Genomic DNA, 16,879 nt, shown 5'->3' with positions numbered 1-16,879 from the left:
TTTTCTGGTAAAACAAGAAGTCACTAGACATCCTTCAGTAGGTCAGGAACCTAAAGCTAGTTGTGTTCCATAAAAAATTCATGAACGTGTGAAATCTAGCTTTGAGGAGAGATTACGTGTGCTAAATGTATGGCGACAGTAATGGGAAAAAAGGAAGGAACCAATGTGAAACACATTTGCCAGGAACTGAAGTCACTAAAATTCAGGTTTCAAAACACTTAGGATGCAGGTTTTATTACATTCAGGTTTCAGAGTTGGCTAACAAAAAATGTGAAGCAATCTAAATATTAGAAATTCTACAAATAAAATTAAAATACTGAAGCAGACGGCTAACTTTCTGGTTGGACCTACCAGTATTCACTTTTGACGTTACATGAGCTATGTCGATTTTCTGGGACCTAATGAGAGGCACGGCAGCTTTTGCAGAAGGAGTGTGTGCTATATTCTTCCTTCGATCTTTTGCTTTACTTATCTTTGAAAGAGGTGCAAAAATACCTAATGGAGAATGCAGAATTTTGGTGTTAAACAATTAAAACATTTCAAATAAAGGAACAAGTACAATTAATTAGTAACAAATCTTTAATATAAACGTTTAGTGCTCACCATATGTCCTATGATGAGCCAGAAAAAAATCTAAGACACAGTACTTACCCTCAAAGAGCTTATGATCTAGTTTTTAAGACTAGTAACACATCAATAATTTAAGAACCACATTTCAGGTGTTAAGTGAAATTCAGGAGAAAGAGAAATGAATAAAGGTATTATTAATAGCTTTGTATTATTTCTAAGCAACTGGCAAGTAATAGTGAGCTAAATAGCATAAAAACCTATTCTTCCATACCAACTTATATTTCCTTTGGAACTTAAATTTATCCCACATTATAGCATTTTACATCCATTTCTTTCTCTCTCTTCCAGATGAACACCTTTTAAAGGCAGAATTCAAATGTTACTAAACTCTGCACTCCCCCACCATACCTAATAACAGCATGTTACACACAGCAGGGATATAACAAATCTTTCTGACTATACAATATCATCTTCCTAAAAGGCCTGGCCCTCAGGTCCTGACAATCAGAAACAATACAGTGTGCGTTGGGGAGGGGTGGCAGCAGGGGCAGGGGAGTTGCCCATCTGCAGCAGCTGGGAGTACAAAATTCCATCCAAAAGGTGTTTATCCACACAGTAAAGTAACCAGCCTAAGAAGTATGAACCGACATTAGAGATAGTGAACATAGACTCTAAATACCAAGATAATCTGGCTAAGATATTTAAAAAGTGAAAATAAAGCCATATGTGTATTACACTCTTTCACTGAGTGATTACAATCTAGCAAGTATACATTATAACTAAAATGGAAGGTATTAAAGACAGCTTGTTTTAAAGCAGGGTAGAAATGCTCAAGACTCTACAAAACCTGAGTGCTTTGGTAATAACCAAAAAGTAGCAACTGCACTACTTTGCTGCTAATCTTAAAATTCTCTCCCACCTCAGAGACCATACTACTTTACCCTGATTTTCCTTTTGTTTTGTTTTGTTTTGTTTTTTTACTTATTCACAATGTTCTCTCTTCTGTCTCTACCTATGAGCTTTTCCCCAAATTTCTATTCTTTCTCTAAATTATTTTCCTTCCCTAACACACACACACATACACACTCACTCATACTCTCTCTCTTCTCTCAAGCCTGGTGGTGATGATGATGACGATGATGATGATGATTACACCCAGTGTTGGCAAGGGTTTCATGAAATAAATTATTTTATACTCTTGGAATGCAAATTTATATGATCTTTTCAGAAAACAAAAATCTTGACCTAATCCACTTTATAGAATTAATTTTAAAGAAATAATATATTTAATGGTACAGACAAAGGTTACAAGGTTGCATCTCTATACGATAAGAAAAAGATACATTTCAAGAGCTGGCATAATTTCTAGTCTACTGCAATGACCCAATCACACTTCTGGAAATGAATCAGGAGAAAATAATCTAAACAGGAGGAAAAGGTTGTATATCTGAATGTGTCATCACTGTAATATTATTCATAAGTAGGAGAAAACATAATAGTCTGCCAATATGATGGATCACTTAACCATATAAACCACATGTCATTATAACATTATAAGACAATAAAGATTATATGGTAACAAAGAAAAATATGAAAAACAAATCAGGCCAGGCACTGTGGCTCACACCTGTAATACCAGCATTTTGGGAGGCCGAGGCAGGTAGATCACCTGAGATCAGTAGTGCAAGACCAGCCTGGCCAACACGGCAAAACTCCATCTCTACTAAAAATAAAAAATTAGCCAGGCGCAGTGGTGTATGCCTGTAATCCCACTACGGAGGCTGAGGCAGGAGAATCACTTAAACCTGGGAGGCCAATATGATGCCACTGCACTCCAGCCTGGGTGACAGAGCAAGACTCTGTCTCAAAAAAAAAGTAAATCAAAAAATTAAGTCATACATTTGGTTACATTATAACATTTGTGAAAAACTGTATGAATACCGACAGCAAGCAGGATTTGAGAAAAACTAAAACATTTATAAGAGAAGTCAGGCTATGGAGTATTTTTCTAATTTGATTTGTGTCATTAATGTCATAATAATGTTCAATAAATTATGTTGTTCTTCATCTCAGGGAACACATGTGGTTTTTGAACAGCAGCAATTTGAAGGGCCAAAGTCTAGATGAGGGATCGGTCATGAAAGGCCACTCTTCTGTATTAGTAAACCCTCTTATGAGGATTGAAAGAGAAGGGCAGCCCTCTCTACCTTTCCACTTTTTTTCAACTTCCACTGACCATAAAACGTTTCCCTTCTCAGCAAACCTCATCACTTGGTGAACTTCCCCACAAAGTGGGATGGGGTAGAGGGCTAAATTAATTGGAGTGGGGCGAGGAGAGGGCCAGAAAACACAGATCTGGGGCAGCAGTGCTGGGTAAGATTAAACGCTGGGTGGAATTACATAGATCTCGGGACAGCAGTGCTGGTAAGAATTAGGTGGATGTGGGGGCGGCAGTGCTGGGAGGAATTACGTAGATCTCGGGGCGGCAGTGCTGGGTGGAATTTCCTACATCTCGGGGTGGCAGTGCTGGGAGGAATTAGGTAGATGTGGAGGCGGCAGTGCTGGGTGGAAGTACATAGATCTGGGGACGGCAGTGCTGGGAGAATTACATAGATCTGGGGGCGGCAGTGCTGGGTGGAATTTCCTCCATCTCGGGGTGGCAGTGCTGGGAGGAATTATATAGATCTGGGGGCGGCAGTGCTGGGAGGAATTACGTAGGTCTCAGGGTAGCAGTGGAATTACACAGATCTCGGGGTCTATTTAAAAAAGTTTTAATAGACCAAAAACATGAAATTCCATCGTAAGAGTATGAGGAAAGGAAACTAGTAATTTTGATAAATTCATAAACCAGTAGCTCTCATCTCTTCACTGCTTACAAGGAAGCAAGCACTGTTCTAGGTGCTTTATATGTTGACCAACACATTACCAAACATCATTTTCTACAGTTAAAAAATCTAGTATGTACGAGAATTAACAGATCAATAGAACAAAACGATCCTGAAACATACCATAGCATTAATAAGAACTTAATCTATAACAAATGCAGCACCACAAGTCAAAGGGGAAAAGATAGATTTAGAAAGAGAGAAAAGGGTTGCTGAGAAATTCCTTGGTTTCTAATTAGCCAGGAGATTCCCCAACTCCCCTCCCCTCCCCCTTAAGTATCTTAGCAATGACTGGGGCTCCCAGTATTGTCAAGGGCTACACCCATTTTCACACAATCCGGCACAAGACCCCTGCCCCATACCTTGCCTTCAGGTACACAGAAGAGGACACAGGCAGCATCCTGGGGGTATCTAGCTTTGCGCTAATCAAGTGTGTCTCCCCTCCGAACAACGAAAGGTTGGGAGTCTCCACTTCGATCTGCCGGCAGTCTAAATGTTTCCTGTAATTCTGATTTACCTCTGCCCTGTGTGCTGTTAAAGGCTTCTGATCCTGCCCTTAGTCTACTTGACAGGTGGCAAAGTGATCCGATTATCGGAGGGAAATTAAATTTAAATTCTTAACTTCACACTACTGACCAAATAAATTCCAAATGGATTACATAATTAAGTATAAAAAAATTAAAACATCTAAATTACAGCTAGACAGGAGGAATAAGTTCTAGTGTTCTACAGCACTGCAGGGTGAAGATAATTAACAATTTATTGTATATGTTCAACAAGCTAAAAGAGAGGATTTTGAATGTTCTCAGCACAAAGAAATGATCAATGTTTGAGGTGACGGATATCCTAATTGCCCTGATTTGATCATTACGCATTATATTACACAGAAATATCACACTGTACCCCATAAACAGATACAATTATGTGTCAAAATAAAAGGAAAAAATTAAAACATTTAAAGAAAAATAAAATGTAGAAGTAATCCTTAAATTAGGAAGAATTATCAAAGCATAAAACAATGTAAGAAATTATAAAAGCAAAGTCTTTAAGCCATAAAACTATATGTCCACAAAACACTGCAAATGAGGTTCAAAAACAAATGACAAACTGAGTGAAATATTATAATAAATATAAAAGCTTAATATCATAAGTATGTATTTTTAAAACTAATCCCTTTTTTAAAAAACACTCTAATATCCTAATTTTTACTAGGAAAATAATATGGACAGGCAACTGCCAAGAAACATAAAAAATATCTATCCTGCAAGGCTACAGTAATCAAAACAGCATGGTACTGGTACCAAAACAGAGAGGTAGACCAATGGAACAGAACAGAGGCCTCGGAGGCAACACCACACATCTACAACCATCTCACCTTTGACAAACCTGACAAAAACAGGCAATGGGGAAAGCATCCCCTGTTGAATAAATGGTGTTGGGAAAACTGGCTAGCCATGTGCAGAAAGCAGAAACTGGGCCCCTTCCTGACACCTTACACTCAAATTAACTCCAGATGGATTAAAGACTTAAACATAGACCCAACACCATAAAAACCCTAGAAGAAAACCTAGGCAAACCATTCAGGACATAGGCATAGGCAAGGACTTCATGACTAAAACACCAAAAGCTTTGGTAACAAAAGCCAAAATAGACAAATGGGATCTAATTAAACTCCAGAGCTTCTGCACGGCAAAAGAAACGATCATTAGAGTGAACTGGCAACCAACAGAATGGGAAAAAATTTTTCCAATCTACCCATCTGACAAAGGGCTAATATCCAGACTCTACAAAGAACTAAAACAGATTTACAAGAAAAAAACAAGCCCATTCAAAACTGGGCAAAAGATATCAACAGACATTTTACAAAAGAAGACATATATGAGGCCAACAAACATATAAAAAAAATGCTCATCATCCCTGGTTATTAGACAAATGCAAATCAAAACCACATTGAGATAGCATCTCACACCAGTTAGAATGGTGATCATTAAAAAATCTGGAGACAACAGATGCTGAAGAGGATATGGAGAAACAGGAACACTTTTACACTGTTGGTGGGAGTGTAAATTCATTCAACCATTGTGGAAGACAGTGTGGCGATTCCTCAAGAACCTAGAAATAGAAATTCCATTTGACCTAGCAATCCCATTACTGGGTATATATCCATAGGATTATAAATCGTTCTATTATAAAGACACATGCACACGAATGTTCATTGCAGCACTGTTTACAATAGCAAAGACTTGGACCCAACCCAGATGCCCATCGATGATAGACTGGACAGAGAAATGTGGCACATATACACCATGGAATACTATGCAGCCATAAAAAATGATGAGTTCATGTCCTTTGTAGGGACGTGGATGAAACTAGAAACTATCATTCTCAGCAAACTGACTCAAGAACAGAAAATCAAACACCACATGTTCTCAGTCATAGGTGAGTGTTGAACAATGAGAACATGTGGACACAAGGAGGGGACCATCACACATTGAGGTCTGTGGAGGGAGAACTAAGGAGGGACAGCAGGGGATGAGGAGGATGGGGAGCGATAACATGGGGAGAAATGGCAGATATAGGTGATGGGGATGGAGGCAGCAAACCACATTGCCATGTATGTACCTATGCAACAATCCTGCATGTTCTTCACATGTACCCCAAACCTAAAACACAATTAAAAAGAAAATCTATACTACAACAAAACACTTTAATTCATCTTTAATTTCACCACAATAAGAGAAATACAAATTTAAATATAAAATTTTCATCCATCAAATTGGAAAAGTGAAAGGAAATGCAGCTATTCAAAATCACATTTTCAAACAGTATGTAAAGATTTGGGGATATTATACTAGGATATCAAAAAATGCAGAATTTTTATTTTTTCAAATCTTATGCAATGAGCATTTTTATAAATAAACAAAAAAAGTTTTAATTGATCAGAAAAATGAAATTCCATCCTAAGTATGTGATGAAAGGAAACTAGTAATTTTGATAAATTCGTAATAGCCGGTAGCTCTCATCTCATGAGTGCTTGCAAGGAATCAAGCACTATTCTAGGTACTTTATACATTTACCAACATATTTAATCCTTGCACAAGTCCTCATCATAGTGTCATCCCCATTTCACAGAAGACAAACTGAGGCACAGGAAGAGAAAGAAAGTCACATAGCTGATAAGTAGAGAAATTGATTCACACAGGCAGTCAGACTCCAAAGTCCATACCCTTCATCATCATCATACCACACCACCTCGCTGTCAGGCCATGAGATGAATACTATACAATCATGGAAACATGTTATAGAAGAATATTTCATTTCCAGGAAAAAAATTCACAACATAGTAAGTGACTACAAAATCAAATTGAAATCAATAGGCAGGATAGGTGCGTGTGAAAGAGAAAGAATTTACCTAAACATGTCAGAAAGAATTTACTTAAACACTTGTCAGAATTTACTTAAACATTTGCCTTTGTCAGAAAGAGAAAGAAACCTCATGGATGGGCACGGTGGCTCATGCCTTTAATCCCAGCACTGTGGGAAGCCAAAGTACGTGGATCACAAGGTCAGGAGTTCGAGACCAGCCTGACCAACATGGTGAAACCCCCATGTCTACTAAAAGTACAAAAATTAGCCAGGCTTGATGGCACACACCTGTAATCCCAGCTATTCAAGAGGCTAAAGCAGGAGAATTGCTTGAACCCAGGAGGCGGAAGTTGCAATGAGCCAAGATGGTGCCATTGCACTCCAGCCTGGGTAACAGAGGGAGACTCTGTCTCAAATAAATAAAATAAATAAATTATATATATATAATTTATTTATTTTATTTATATATATATAAATAAAGGAACCTCACAGAGTTTCAAAGAAACCTCAGGAGTACGGTCATCCAGTTGGCCTTGCTTGATTTTTCCAATTTTCCAAGTTCTTCACGACCTCCAAAGCTCTGTACTTCCTTGATAACCAAGTCCCTCCCTCGGCCATGACACCACCAGGAACAGAATTTAAGGGAGGTCTGCAGAGTTTGGCATGGCCCTGGTCAGAGGTTATCTCCCAATCACTATGCTGCTGGCAGCAAGAATATAGGGCAGTCCGACAGCTCACAGCCTACTGATGAAAACACGGCTCTCATCACTATCTCACCTCTAAAAGCCACCCAAGAGACCAGTCCCAAGAAAGACACTTTCTCAGAAACATCATCGAGGCAATCCCATCAGATGCCCTCTTTTTCACCAATCTACCACTCAGCCTCCTAAACCTTTCCATCATGGCCTCTGAAACTCACGGCTGGCTGGGCACAGTGGCTTATGCCTAAAATCCCAGCACTTTGAGAGGCTAAGGCACTTTGGGAGGCTAAGGTGGGCAGATCACCTGAGGTCAGGAGGTCAAGACCAGCCTGGCCAACATGGTAAAACCCCATCTCTACTGAAAATGCAACAATAAGCCAGGCATGGTGAAAAGTGCCTGTAGTCTCAGCTACTTGAAAGGCTGAGGCAGAAGAATCACTTGAACCTGAGAGGCAGAGGTTGCAGTGAGCCAAGATCGAGCTACTGCACTCCAGCCTGGGTGACAAAGTGAGACTCCATCTAAAAAAAAATGAAATAAAACAAAATAAATAAATAGTGAAAAGCTGTGCCTGATCTAATACAAGGGTCTTACACTGAATTCCGTTTCCCTTTCAAGTTTTTCAGGACTTTCCTCATATAATTGTCCCCTTTCTCTCCTGCAACATCCATTTCTCCCTCTCACATCACCTATCTCCCACCTTTAAAAAGCCGTCCCTACATCCACATGCCCCTCATTTATCACGTAAGCAATCAGGAGAAAAGTTTGACTTAACAACTGTAAAAGAGTAAAACTAGTTTATTTTTAATTAATTCTTACTAAGTTAAATAATGTCAACCTTACCATATTTGGGGGCACATTTAAAGTACTGCACTTTTCCAACACTTCCATTATTTTTTCCTTCCGGTTCATCCAGTTCAATGCCGGCCCACTGTCCACTTGCAAATTCAGTGGTTCCACAAAATCTTAATGTACCAACCTAAAGAAAATATAAATCAGAATAACTTTGGGGAACTATTAGTAATTCCAAGTGTCCTACTCTTGCAACTTTACTTCACCATGAAAGGTTTTAAAACTTCACTCTCTCAAAGTGAATTTAAAGAATTTGCTCTCTCAACATTACCTTTTTATCCTTGGTAACATTCCTTGCTCTGAAGTGAGAGCTCACTTAAGTGGTCGGAGAGCTCACTTCAGAGCAAGGAACATTACCAAAAATAAAAAGGAACATTAAATAATAAAGGAGACAATTTCCAAGGGGCCATAAGAATCCTAATTGGCTGGATAGTAGCACACGCCGGTAGTTCCAGCTACTCCAGGGGCTGAGGCAGGAGGGTCGCCTGAGCCCAGGAGTTCGGGACTACAGTGAGCTATGACTGTGCCACTGCACTCCAGCCTGGGCTACAGAGTGCGACTCCATCTTTTTTTTAAAAAAAAAAAAAAATGGGGGTGTAACCATGTTGGGAAATTCAATATCCAGGCAGGAATTCCCTGTTCCATTCTCCCTACCAAGCTCCCTATTAACCTCTATACTAAGAAAAACCAAGAAAACTTCCCATGTGAGATATTTTTTAAAAGAAACTGGCAATAAATGATGCAACATGGAAACGAAAGCTTGGGAGGAAAAAGGGGTGTGGATGATGGGAGCAGGAGTCACCCTCTTCTCCACATAAACCCTTCTCACCAGGTCATATAGTATCTCAGATTGCCCTGTTTGTGGAGAACTCAAAGACAAATAGCCACAAACAGCAAAGGTGTCTTGTGCTCCATTGCTGTGGAGTAGCAGCAGTCGGAGAAGCTGCACCGGGGAAGAGGCGGACTGCAAAGAAAATCCTCCACCCTAGATCATCCCTCAGCTCATGCCTGCAAATGCGCCCGAGAGTTCTACTTCACTCCACTCTATTCAAATAAAGACGTCTTCATTATTAAGTTCAGGTAGTTTATATTCTTAAAGCATAACTTAAGGGTAAATTTGTATTTAAGTTTTACATTTTCCATTAAGCATCTTTCTACCTACACGTTGAAGCTTTTTTAAAAAACTCAAAACACTGACCATACTGTATGTACCCTTGAACACAGGTCATGGACACAGTGACCTTGGCTTTAGAGACTGCAGTTACTTACTGTACCTTCTGTCCTGCAATAACAACACGATCCCCCAACTTCAGGCCAAGTGACGTAAGCATTGCCTTGCCAGTGACGTGATCGTAGTTTGGAAGCATGGCCTTTGAGATGTTACATGACAGAGGCACCGCATCTAGGAGCATCTGCTTGATTTCCTTAGCAGTGGCGGCAGCATCGGCCATCTCCAACGGCATATCTACTGGGTCCGGAACAACATCAGCAGGGATCTGTCCTTTGTCATTCTACAAATAAAGGGAGAGAAAATGTTCGACTCTTATTTACTTAGAGCACTAGAAAGTCATATAAAATTTCTGCTGGAGGAATTTTACATTAAATTCATTCATTGTTTGTTTATTCAAAAACATTTCCTGAACACCTACAATATGCAGGCACCATTCTAGGTGCTAAATAAAGATCCTTACAGCGAAGAAAACACAAGCCCTGCTCTTAAGGAACGTTACACTCCGGTGGGAGAGACAGATCACACAACATTAAACAAGTAAATTATATGTGAGAAAATAAACAGTCATAAGTGGCTAGGAGGAAAAATAAAAGAAAGCAGGGAAGGGGAATAGGAAACGCAGAGACAGAGATGGTTGCAGGGGAAACTTTTTTTTTTTTTTTTTTTTTTTTTTTTGAGAGGGAGTTTCGCTCTTGTTACCCAGGCTGGAGTGCAATGGTGTGATCTCGGCTCACAGCAACCTCCACCTCCTGGGTTCACGCAATTCTCCTGCCTCAGCCTCCCGAGTAGCTGGGACTACAGGCGTGTGCCACCACGCCCAGCTAATTTTTGTATTTTTAGTAGAGACGGGGTTTCACCATGTTGACCAGGATGGTCTCGATCTCTTGACCTCATGATCCACCCGCCTCGGCCTCCCAAAGTGCTGGGATTACAGGTGTGAGCCACCGCACCCAGCCTGGGAAACTCTTTAGACTAATTTGTAGGGGAAACTCTCTAGACTAAGTGGTGAGGAAGTCCGCACTGATGAAATGCATTTCCACGGAGATCCAAAGCAGGCCAGGGAGGAGCCAAGCAGGTTCTCTGGCAGGGAAAAGCACTGCATCCGCATCCGTGGGAGGAGCAGTGCTCAGGTCCTAAGCGGAGAGCACCCTGCCAGTACAGGCACGAGAAGGCAAGCTTGGAAACAGAAGCCACAGGACTGACTGGCTTCCCAGCCCCAGTCCACGGTTCCACAGCTGCTGCGCTCTTGACTCTGCGACCTCAGCCCGCTGCCCACTCAAGGAGTAATTCAGATTTCAAAACTAGAAACTATGGTTTTGATACTTCTAAAACCTGGGCTATAATCAAGAAAAATAAACTCTGTTTTCACTACAAAGGAAAGACTGTATCCTGGGACTTACCCTGTGACAGAATAAAATGGCCAGCCACCACCTCACTGTCATCTGCAGTGGTATCTGTATCATCAAAGCCCTATCATGTAAATTATCTGTCTTCTTACATTCCCTAACCACAAACCTTAGACTTCATAAGAAATAATCTAGATTGGAATCTTCTTTTAATATAAAGAATAAAGATACCCTCGTTAACTGAGAAACTTTTTTCCTTTTCTTCACTGATGATAAACTTTTTCAAATGATCCATGTGGAAAATGAATGAAGTTCTTAGAATACACTTAGTTTGCAACTGCTTCACATTTTTTTTGTTTTAAAATTCAAGTCAGGTTGGTCGTTAGTAAAAATATGGCATGAAGATATGTTATCAGATTTCTAGGATGGTAATGGACTCTTTTAATCCCAGATTCCAAGAAAACATACAAAATATAATAAAGATATGTGTTATACTAATGTATACTCTCTAAAAAACACACTCAGCCTGATAAGTTGTAAGCTATGCTTACATTCAATTCCCATATAATTCGGCAATCAAAACTTCTGTTAAAAAAATTAATAGTAAGAATAAAATGGTATCTTCCTAACATAAGAAGAAAATAGAATTCTACAATAGATCATGAATTAACCATTTTCTTCTCAAGTGGTGGCATACCACCAGACTGGCCCTATAAATGATGATTAAGGGAGTTCTACACATGGAAACAAAATACTACTACTTGCTGTCAAAAAAGCATACATAAGCACAGTCTACGGTCTCCAGAAAGCAACTACACAATTGAGACTATGAAGCAACTAGCTAACAACACAACAGTAACAAAACTTCACATATCAATATTAACCCTAAAAAGATTAATAAAAGATGATCAAGGGAGTTCTAAACATGGAAACAAAAGAATAATACTTGCTGTCACAAAAAGCATACCTAAGCATGTAGTCTATAGACTCCACAAATCAAGACTAGAAAGTAGCTAACAACATAACGACAGGAACACAACTTCACACATCACTATTAACCCTGAACATAAACAGCCTAGACATACCACTCCAAAGATACAGAGTGGCAAACTGGATTTAAAAAAAAGAAAAGACCTTCCTTCTGCTGTCTTCCAGATACCTAGTGCACATGTAATGACACCCATAAGCTCAAAGTAAAAGGCTGGAGAAAGATCTATCATACAAATGGAAAACAAAAAGGAGCAGAATGTCACTATTCTTTTATCAGATAAAACATACTTTAACCCAGTAACAGTCAAGAGGGACAAAGTAGGGAATTACATAATGATAAAGGGTTCAATTCTACAGAAAGTTAACTATCCTACATATACATACACCAAACAATGGAGCACTGAAATTTATAAAATAATTACTACTAGACGTGCAAAAAGACTAAGACAGTTACATAATAATAGCGGGTGACTTTGACACCCCGCTGAAAGCATTAGACAGATCATCAAGGCAGAAAACAAAGAAATTTTGGACTTAAATACAGCACTTGGTCAATTAGACATAATAGGCATCTAAAGAATACTCCACCCAACAGCCACAGAATATAAATTCTGTTCTCATTTGTACATGGAACATACTCAGAGACTGACCAGGTCATAAAGCAAGTCTCAACAAATTCAAAAACATCAAAATCATACCAAGTATCTCTTGAACCACAGTGGAATGAAAACAGAAATCAATATGAACTCTCAAAATTAAACAAATACATGCAAACCAGAAAACTTGCTCCAGAATGACTTTTGGATAAACAATGAAATTAAGGCAGAATTCAAAAAAATCCTTTGAAACAAATGAAAACAGAGACAAAGTATACCAAAACCTCTGGGATGTAGCAAAAGTAGTGTTAAGAGGAAAGTATCAAAATGCCTGTATCAAGAGAGATCTCAAATTAACAAGGTAACACTGCACCTAAAGGAACTAGAAAAATAAGAACTAAACTCAAAGCTAATTGAAGAAGTAGCTACAATTGGAGTACAACTAAATGAAACTGAAACCAAGAAAAGCATGCAAAGGATCAGCAAAATGAAAAGGTGGTTCTTTGAAACGACAGGATTGATAGACTGCTAGCTAGATTAACAAAGAAAAAGAAAGAGAAGATCCAAATAAGCACGGTTGGAAATATTAAATGTGGCATTACAACCAATCCCACAGAAACGTAAAATATCCTCAGCGACTACTGTGAATACCTCTATTGGCACAAACTAGAAAATCTAGAGGAAATGGATAAATTCCCAGAAACACACAACGTTCCAAGAACCTGGAAGAGAGTGAAACCCTGACCATACCAACAATCAGTTACAAAATTGAATCAGTAATAAAAAACCTACTATCCAGAAAAAGCCCTGTACCAAAGGGATCCACAGCCAAATTCTACCAAACATATAAGGAGGAGCTGGTAACAATCCTACCAAAACGATTCAAAAAAAAACCAAGGAGGAGTGATACCTCCCTAATTCATTCTAGGAAAGCAGTATCATCCTGATACCAAAGTCTGGCAGAGACAAAACAGGAAAGAAAACTATGGGCCAACATCCGGGATAAACACAGACACAGAAATCCTCAAGTTACTAGCAAACCAAATTCAGCAGCATACCAAAAAGATAATTCACCATGACAAGTTGTGCAAGGAGGTTTAACATATGCAAATCAGTAAACATGATTCACCACATAAAATTAAAAACTCTATGATCATCACAATAGACACAGAAAAAGCAATCAATAAATTCCAACACCCCTTCATGATTTAAAAAAAAAAAAACCCTTCAACAAATAAAGCATTGAAGGAATATATCTCAAAATAGTAAGAGCCATCTATGACGAACCCACAGTCAACATCCTACTGAATGGGCAAGTTGGAAACATTCCTGCTAAGAACTGGAACCAGACAAGAATGTCCACTCTCACTATGCCTATTCAACATGGTACTGGAAGTCCTAGCCAGAGCAATCAGTCAAGAGAAAGAAATAAAAAGCATCCAAATAGGTAAAGAGGAAGTCAGATTATCTCTCTTCACCAACAATATGGTTCTATATGTAAAAAATTCTATAGGTTCTGCCAAAGAACTCCTAGACCCAATAAACAACTTCGGTAAAGTTTCAGGACAAAAAAAAAATCAATATACAAAAATCAGTAGCATTTCTATACACCAGTAACACTCAAGCTGAGAACAAAATCAAGAACACAATCCCATTTACAATAGTCACAAAATGATAATAAAAATACTGAGGAATACATCTAACCAAGGAGATGGAAGATCTCTATAATAACTATTAAACACTGCTGAGAGAAATCAGAGACAACACAAGGAAATGTGAAAACACCCCATGTTCATGGACTGGAAGAATCATATTATTAAAATATCCGCATTGCCTAAAGCAATTCCTATCAAACTTCCAACACTGTTTTTCACAAGATTAGAAAAAAAACTGTTCTAAAATTCATATGGAGCCAAAACAAACAGAGCCCAAATAGCCAAAGCAATCCTAAGCAGAAAGAACAAAAGCCAGAGGCATCCCATTACCTGACTTCAAATTATACTACAAGGCTACAGTAATCAAAACAGTATGATATTGCTACAAAATAGATATATACACCAATGAAACAGACTAGAGACCACTGAAATAAAGCCAAACACTATCATCTGATCTTTGACAAGACTGACAAAAATAAACAGTAGGGAAAGGCCACCCTGCTCATAAATGGTGCCAGTAAAACTGACTAACCATATGTAGAACAATGAAACTGGACCGCCACTACTAACTCTATACAAAAATTAACTCAAGATAGATTTAAAACTTAAATGTAAGACCTCGAACTACAAAAATCCTAGAAGAAAATATAGGAAATATTCTTCTAGACATTGGCTTAGGCAAAGAACATATGACTAAGTCCTCAAAAGCAAAGGCAACAAAAGCAAAAATTGACAAATGGGACCTAAAACTAAAGAGCTTCTGCAGAGCAAAAGAAACTATCAACAGAGTAAACAGACAACCTACAGAATGGGTGAAAATACAAACTATGCATCAACAAAAGACTAAGATCCAGAATCTATAAGAAAGGTAAACAAATCAACAAGAGAAAAACAACCCCATTATAAAGTGGCAAAGAACATGAACAGACATTTCTCAAAAGAGGACATATAAGCAACCAACAAATATAAAAAATGTTCAACATCACTAATCATCAGAGAAATGCTAATCAAAACCACAATGAGATTCTATCTCACACCAGTCGGAATGGCCATTATTAAAAAGTAAAAAAATAACATGTTGGTGAGGTTGTGGAGAAAATGAACATTTATACACTGTTAGTAGGAATGTAAATTCGTTCAGTCCCTGTGGAAAGCCATGTGGAAGCTTCTCAAAAAACTAAAAACAGAATTACCATTCGACCTACCAATCCCATTACTAGGTACACACCCAAAGGAAAATAAATCATTTTACCAAAAAGACATTGCACTCATATGTTTTTCACAGCATGATGCATATAGCAAAGACATGGAATCAACCTAGGTATTCATCAATAGTGGACTGGATAAAGAAAATACGGTACATATACACCATACTACATAGTCATTTAAAAAATGAAACCATGCCCTCTGCAATGGAATGGATGCAGCTGGAGGCCATTATCCTAAGCACATTAATGCAGAAACAGAAAACCAAATACTGCATGTTCTCACTAATAAGTGGGGGCTGAACATAGGGTACACACAGACATGAAGATGGGAACAACAGGCACTGGGGACTCCAAAAGATGGGAGGAAGGGTGTGAAAAAGGAGGTGGAGAAGGGCTGGGGCAAGTGTTGAAAAAGTACCTACTGGGTTCACTGTTTGGGTGAGGTATCAATAGGAGTTCAAACCTCAGCACCAGGCAATGTACCTGTTTCACAAACCTGTACACATACTCCCTGAATCTAAAATTTAAAATTAAAAAAATAAGAGGACAGCTTATCAAAGTATGGTCTGAAGACTACTGCTGACTCACATGTTTATTGCTTTTTTTAAAGTAGTTATTTTCAAAATATGGCAACTTATTAATCTATTTCTGGCCTAAATTGGTAATTTAGCTCAATAACAGATCTCATGGCTTCCTAACAAATTCAAACAACACTAATGGGGCTGATTGACACTAATGACACTGAATTGTCCCCACTAATGGGGCTTTGTCAGCAGCTGCACCAGCAAAAGCAAACACATTCCTTTCGCCTTCCAGCTGGACTGAACTATCATCTCCTAGGCTTCTTGTAAGCGATTCTCTCTGCTTTCCTCACCTCCCTCCAGTACCTGATTACTTCTTGCCTATGTAAGCACTCAATTTCAATGTCACCCCTGATGAAGCCTTGGGAAGATGACTCTCTGGCCCTCTGCCACCCCCGCCCCATTGTGTCACACTGAATTAGCACACTACGGTAAAACTGACTTGGCTCAAGCCTGTAATCCCAGCACTTTGGGAGGCCGAGGCAGGTGGATCACGAGGTCAAGATATCGAGACCATCCTGGTCAACACGGTGAAACCCCGTCTCTACTAAAAATACAAAAAATTAGCTGGGCATGGTGGTGCGTGCCTGTAATCCCAGCTACTCAGGAGGCTGAGGCAGGAGAATTGCCTGAACCCGGGAGGCGGAGGTTGCGGTGAGCTAAGATCGCGCCATTGCACTCCAGCCTGGGTAACAAGAGTGAAACTCCATCTCAAAAAAAAAACAAAAAAAAACTGACTGCTTCCTTGTCCTACCTCCCCCCTGCAATACATTCTTTTTGAGGGCAAGGGCTTTATCTACATTATTGTAGTATTCTCCCAGAGCCCAATAAACAATAGAGTCAGAAGGGAGGGAGGGGGGAAGGGAAGAAATTAAAAGTTGGAGGGTAGTCAAGGGGGTT

General features: G+C 39.1%; 1 protein-coding gene across 4 annotated transcripts in view; it reads right to left on the bottom strand.

The window, feature by feature from the left end:
- The window catches only part of CLIP4 (CAP-Gly domain containing linker protein family member 4), a 128,810-nt gene that overhangs the window by 39,394 nt on the left and 72,537 nt on the right, over positions 1-16,879 (bottom strand). For all 4 annotated transcript variants that reach the window (XM_039460520.2, XM_010352302.3, XM_039460504.2 and 1 more), the window contains exons 7-9: positions 9,647-9,883; positions 8,364-8,499; positions 352-495 (exon numbers count right to left, since the gene is read on the bottom strand). In XM_039460520.2, coding sequence (XP_039316454.1) covers positions 352-495; positions 8,364-8,499; positions 9,647-9,883 — 517 coding nt within the window. The remainder of the gene's footprint in view (positions 1-351; positions 496-8,363; positions 8,500-9,646; positions 9,884-16,879) is intronic.

Source organism: Saimiri boliviensis, chromosome 1 (assembly GCF_048565385.1).
Source record: "Saimiri boliviensis isolate mSaiBol1 chromosome 1, mSaiBol1.pri, whole genome shotgun sequence".
Classification (NCBI taxonomy): domain Eukaryota; kingdom Metazoa; phylum Chordata; class Mammalia; order Primates; family Cebidae; genus Saimiri; species Saimiri boliviensis.
Note: the sequence above shows the minus strand (reverse complement) of the source record. Positions and strands in the feature narration are given on the sequence as shown.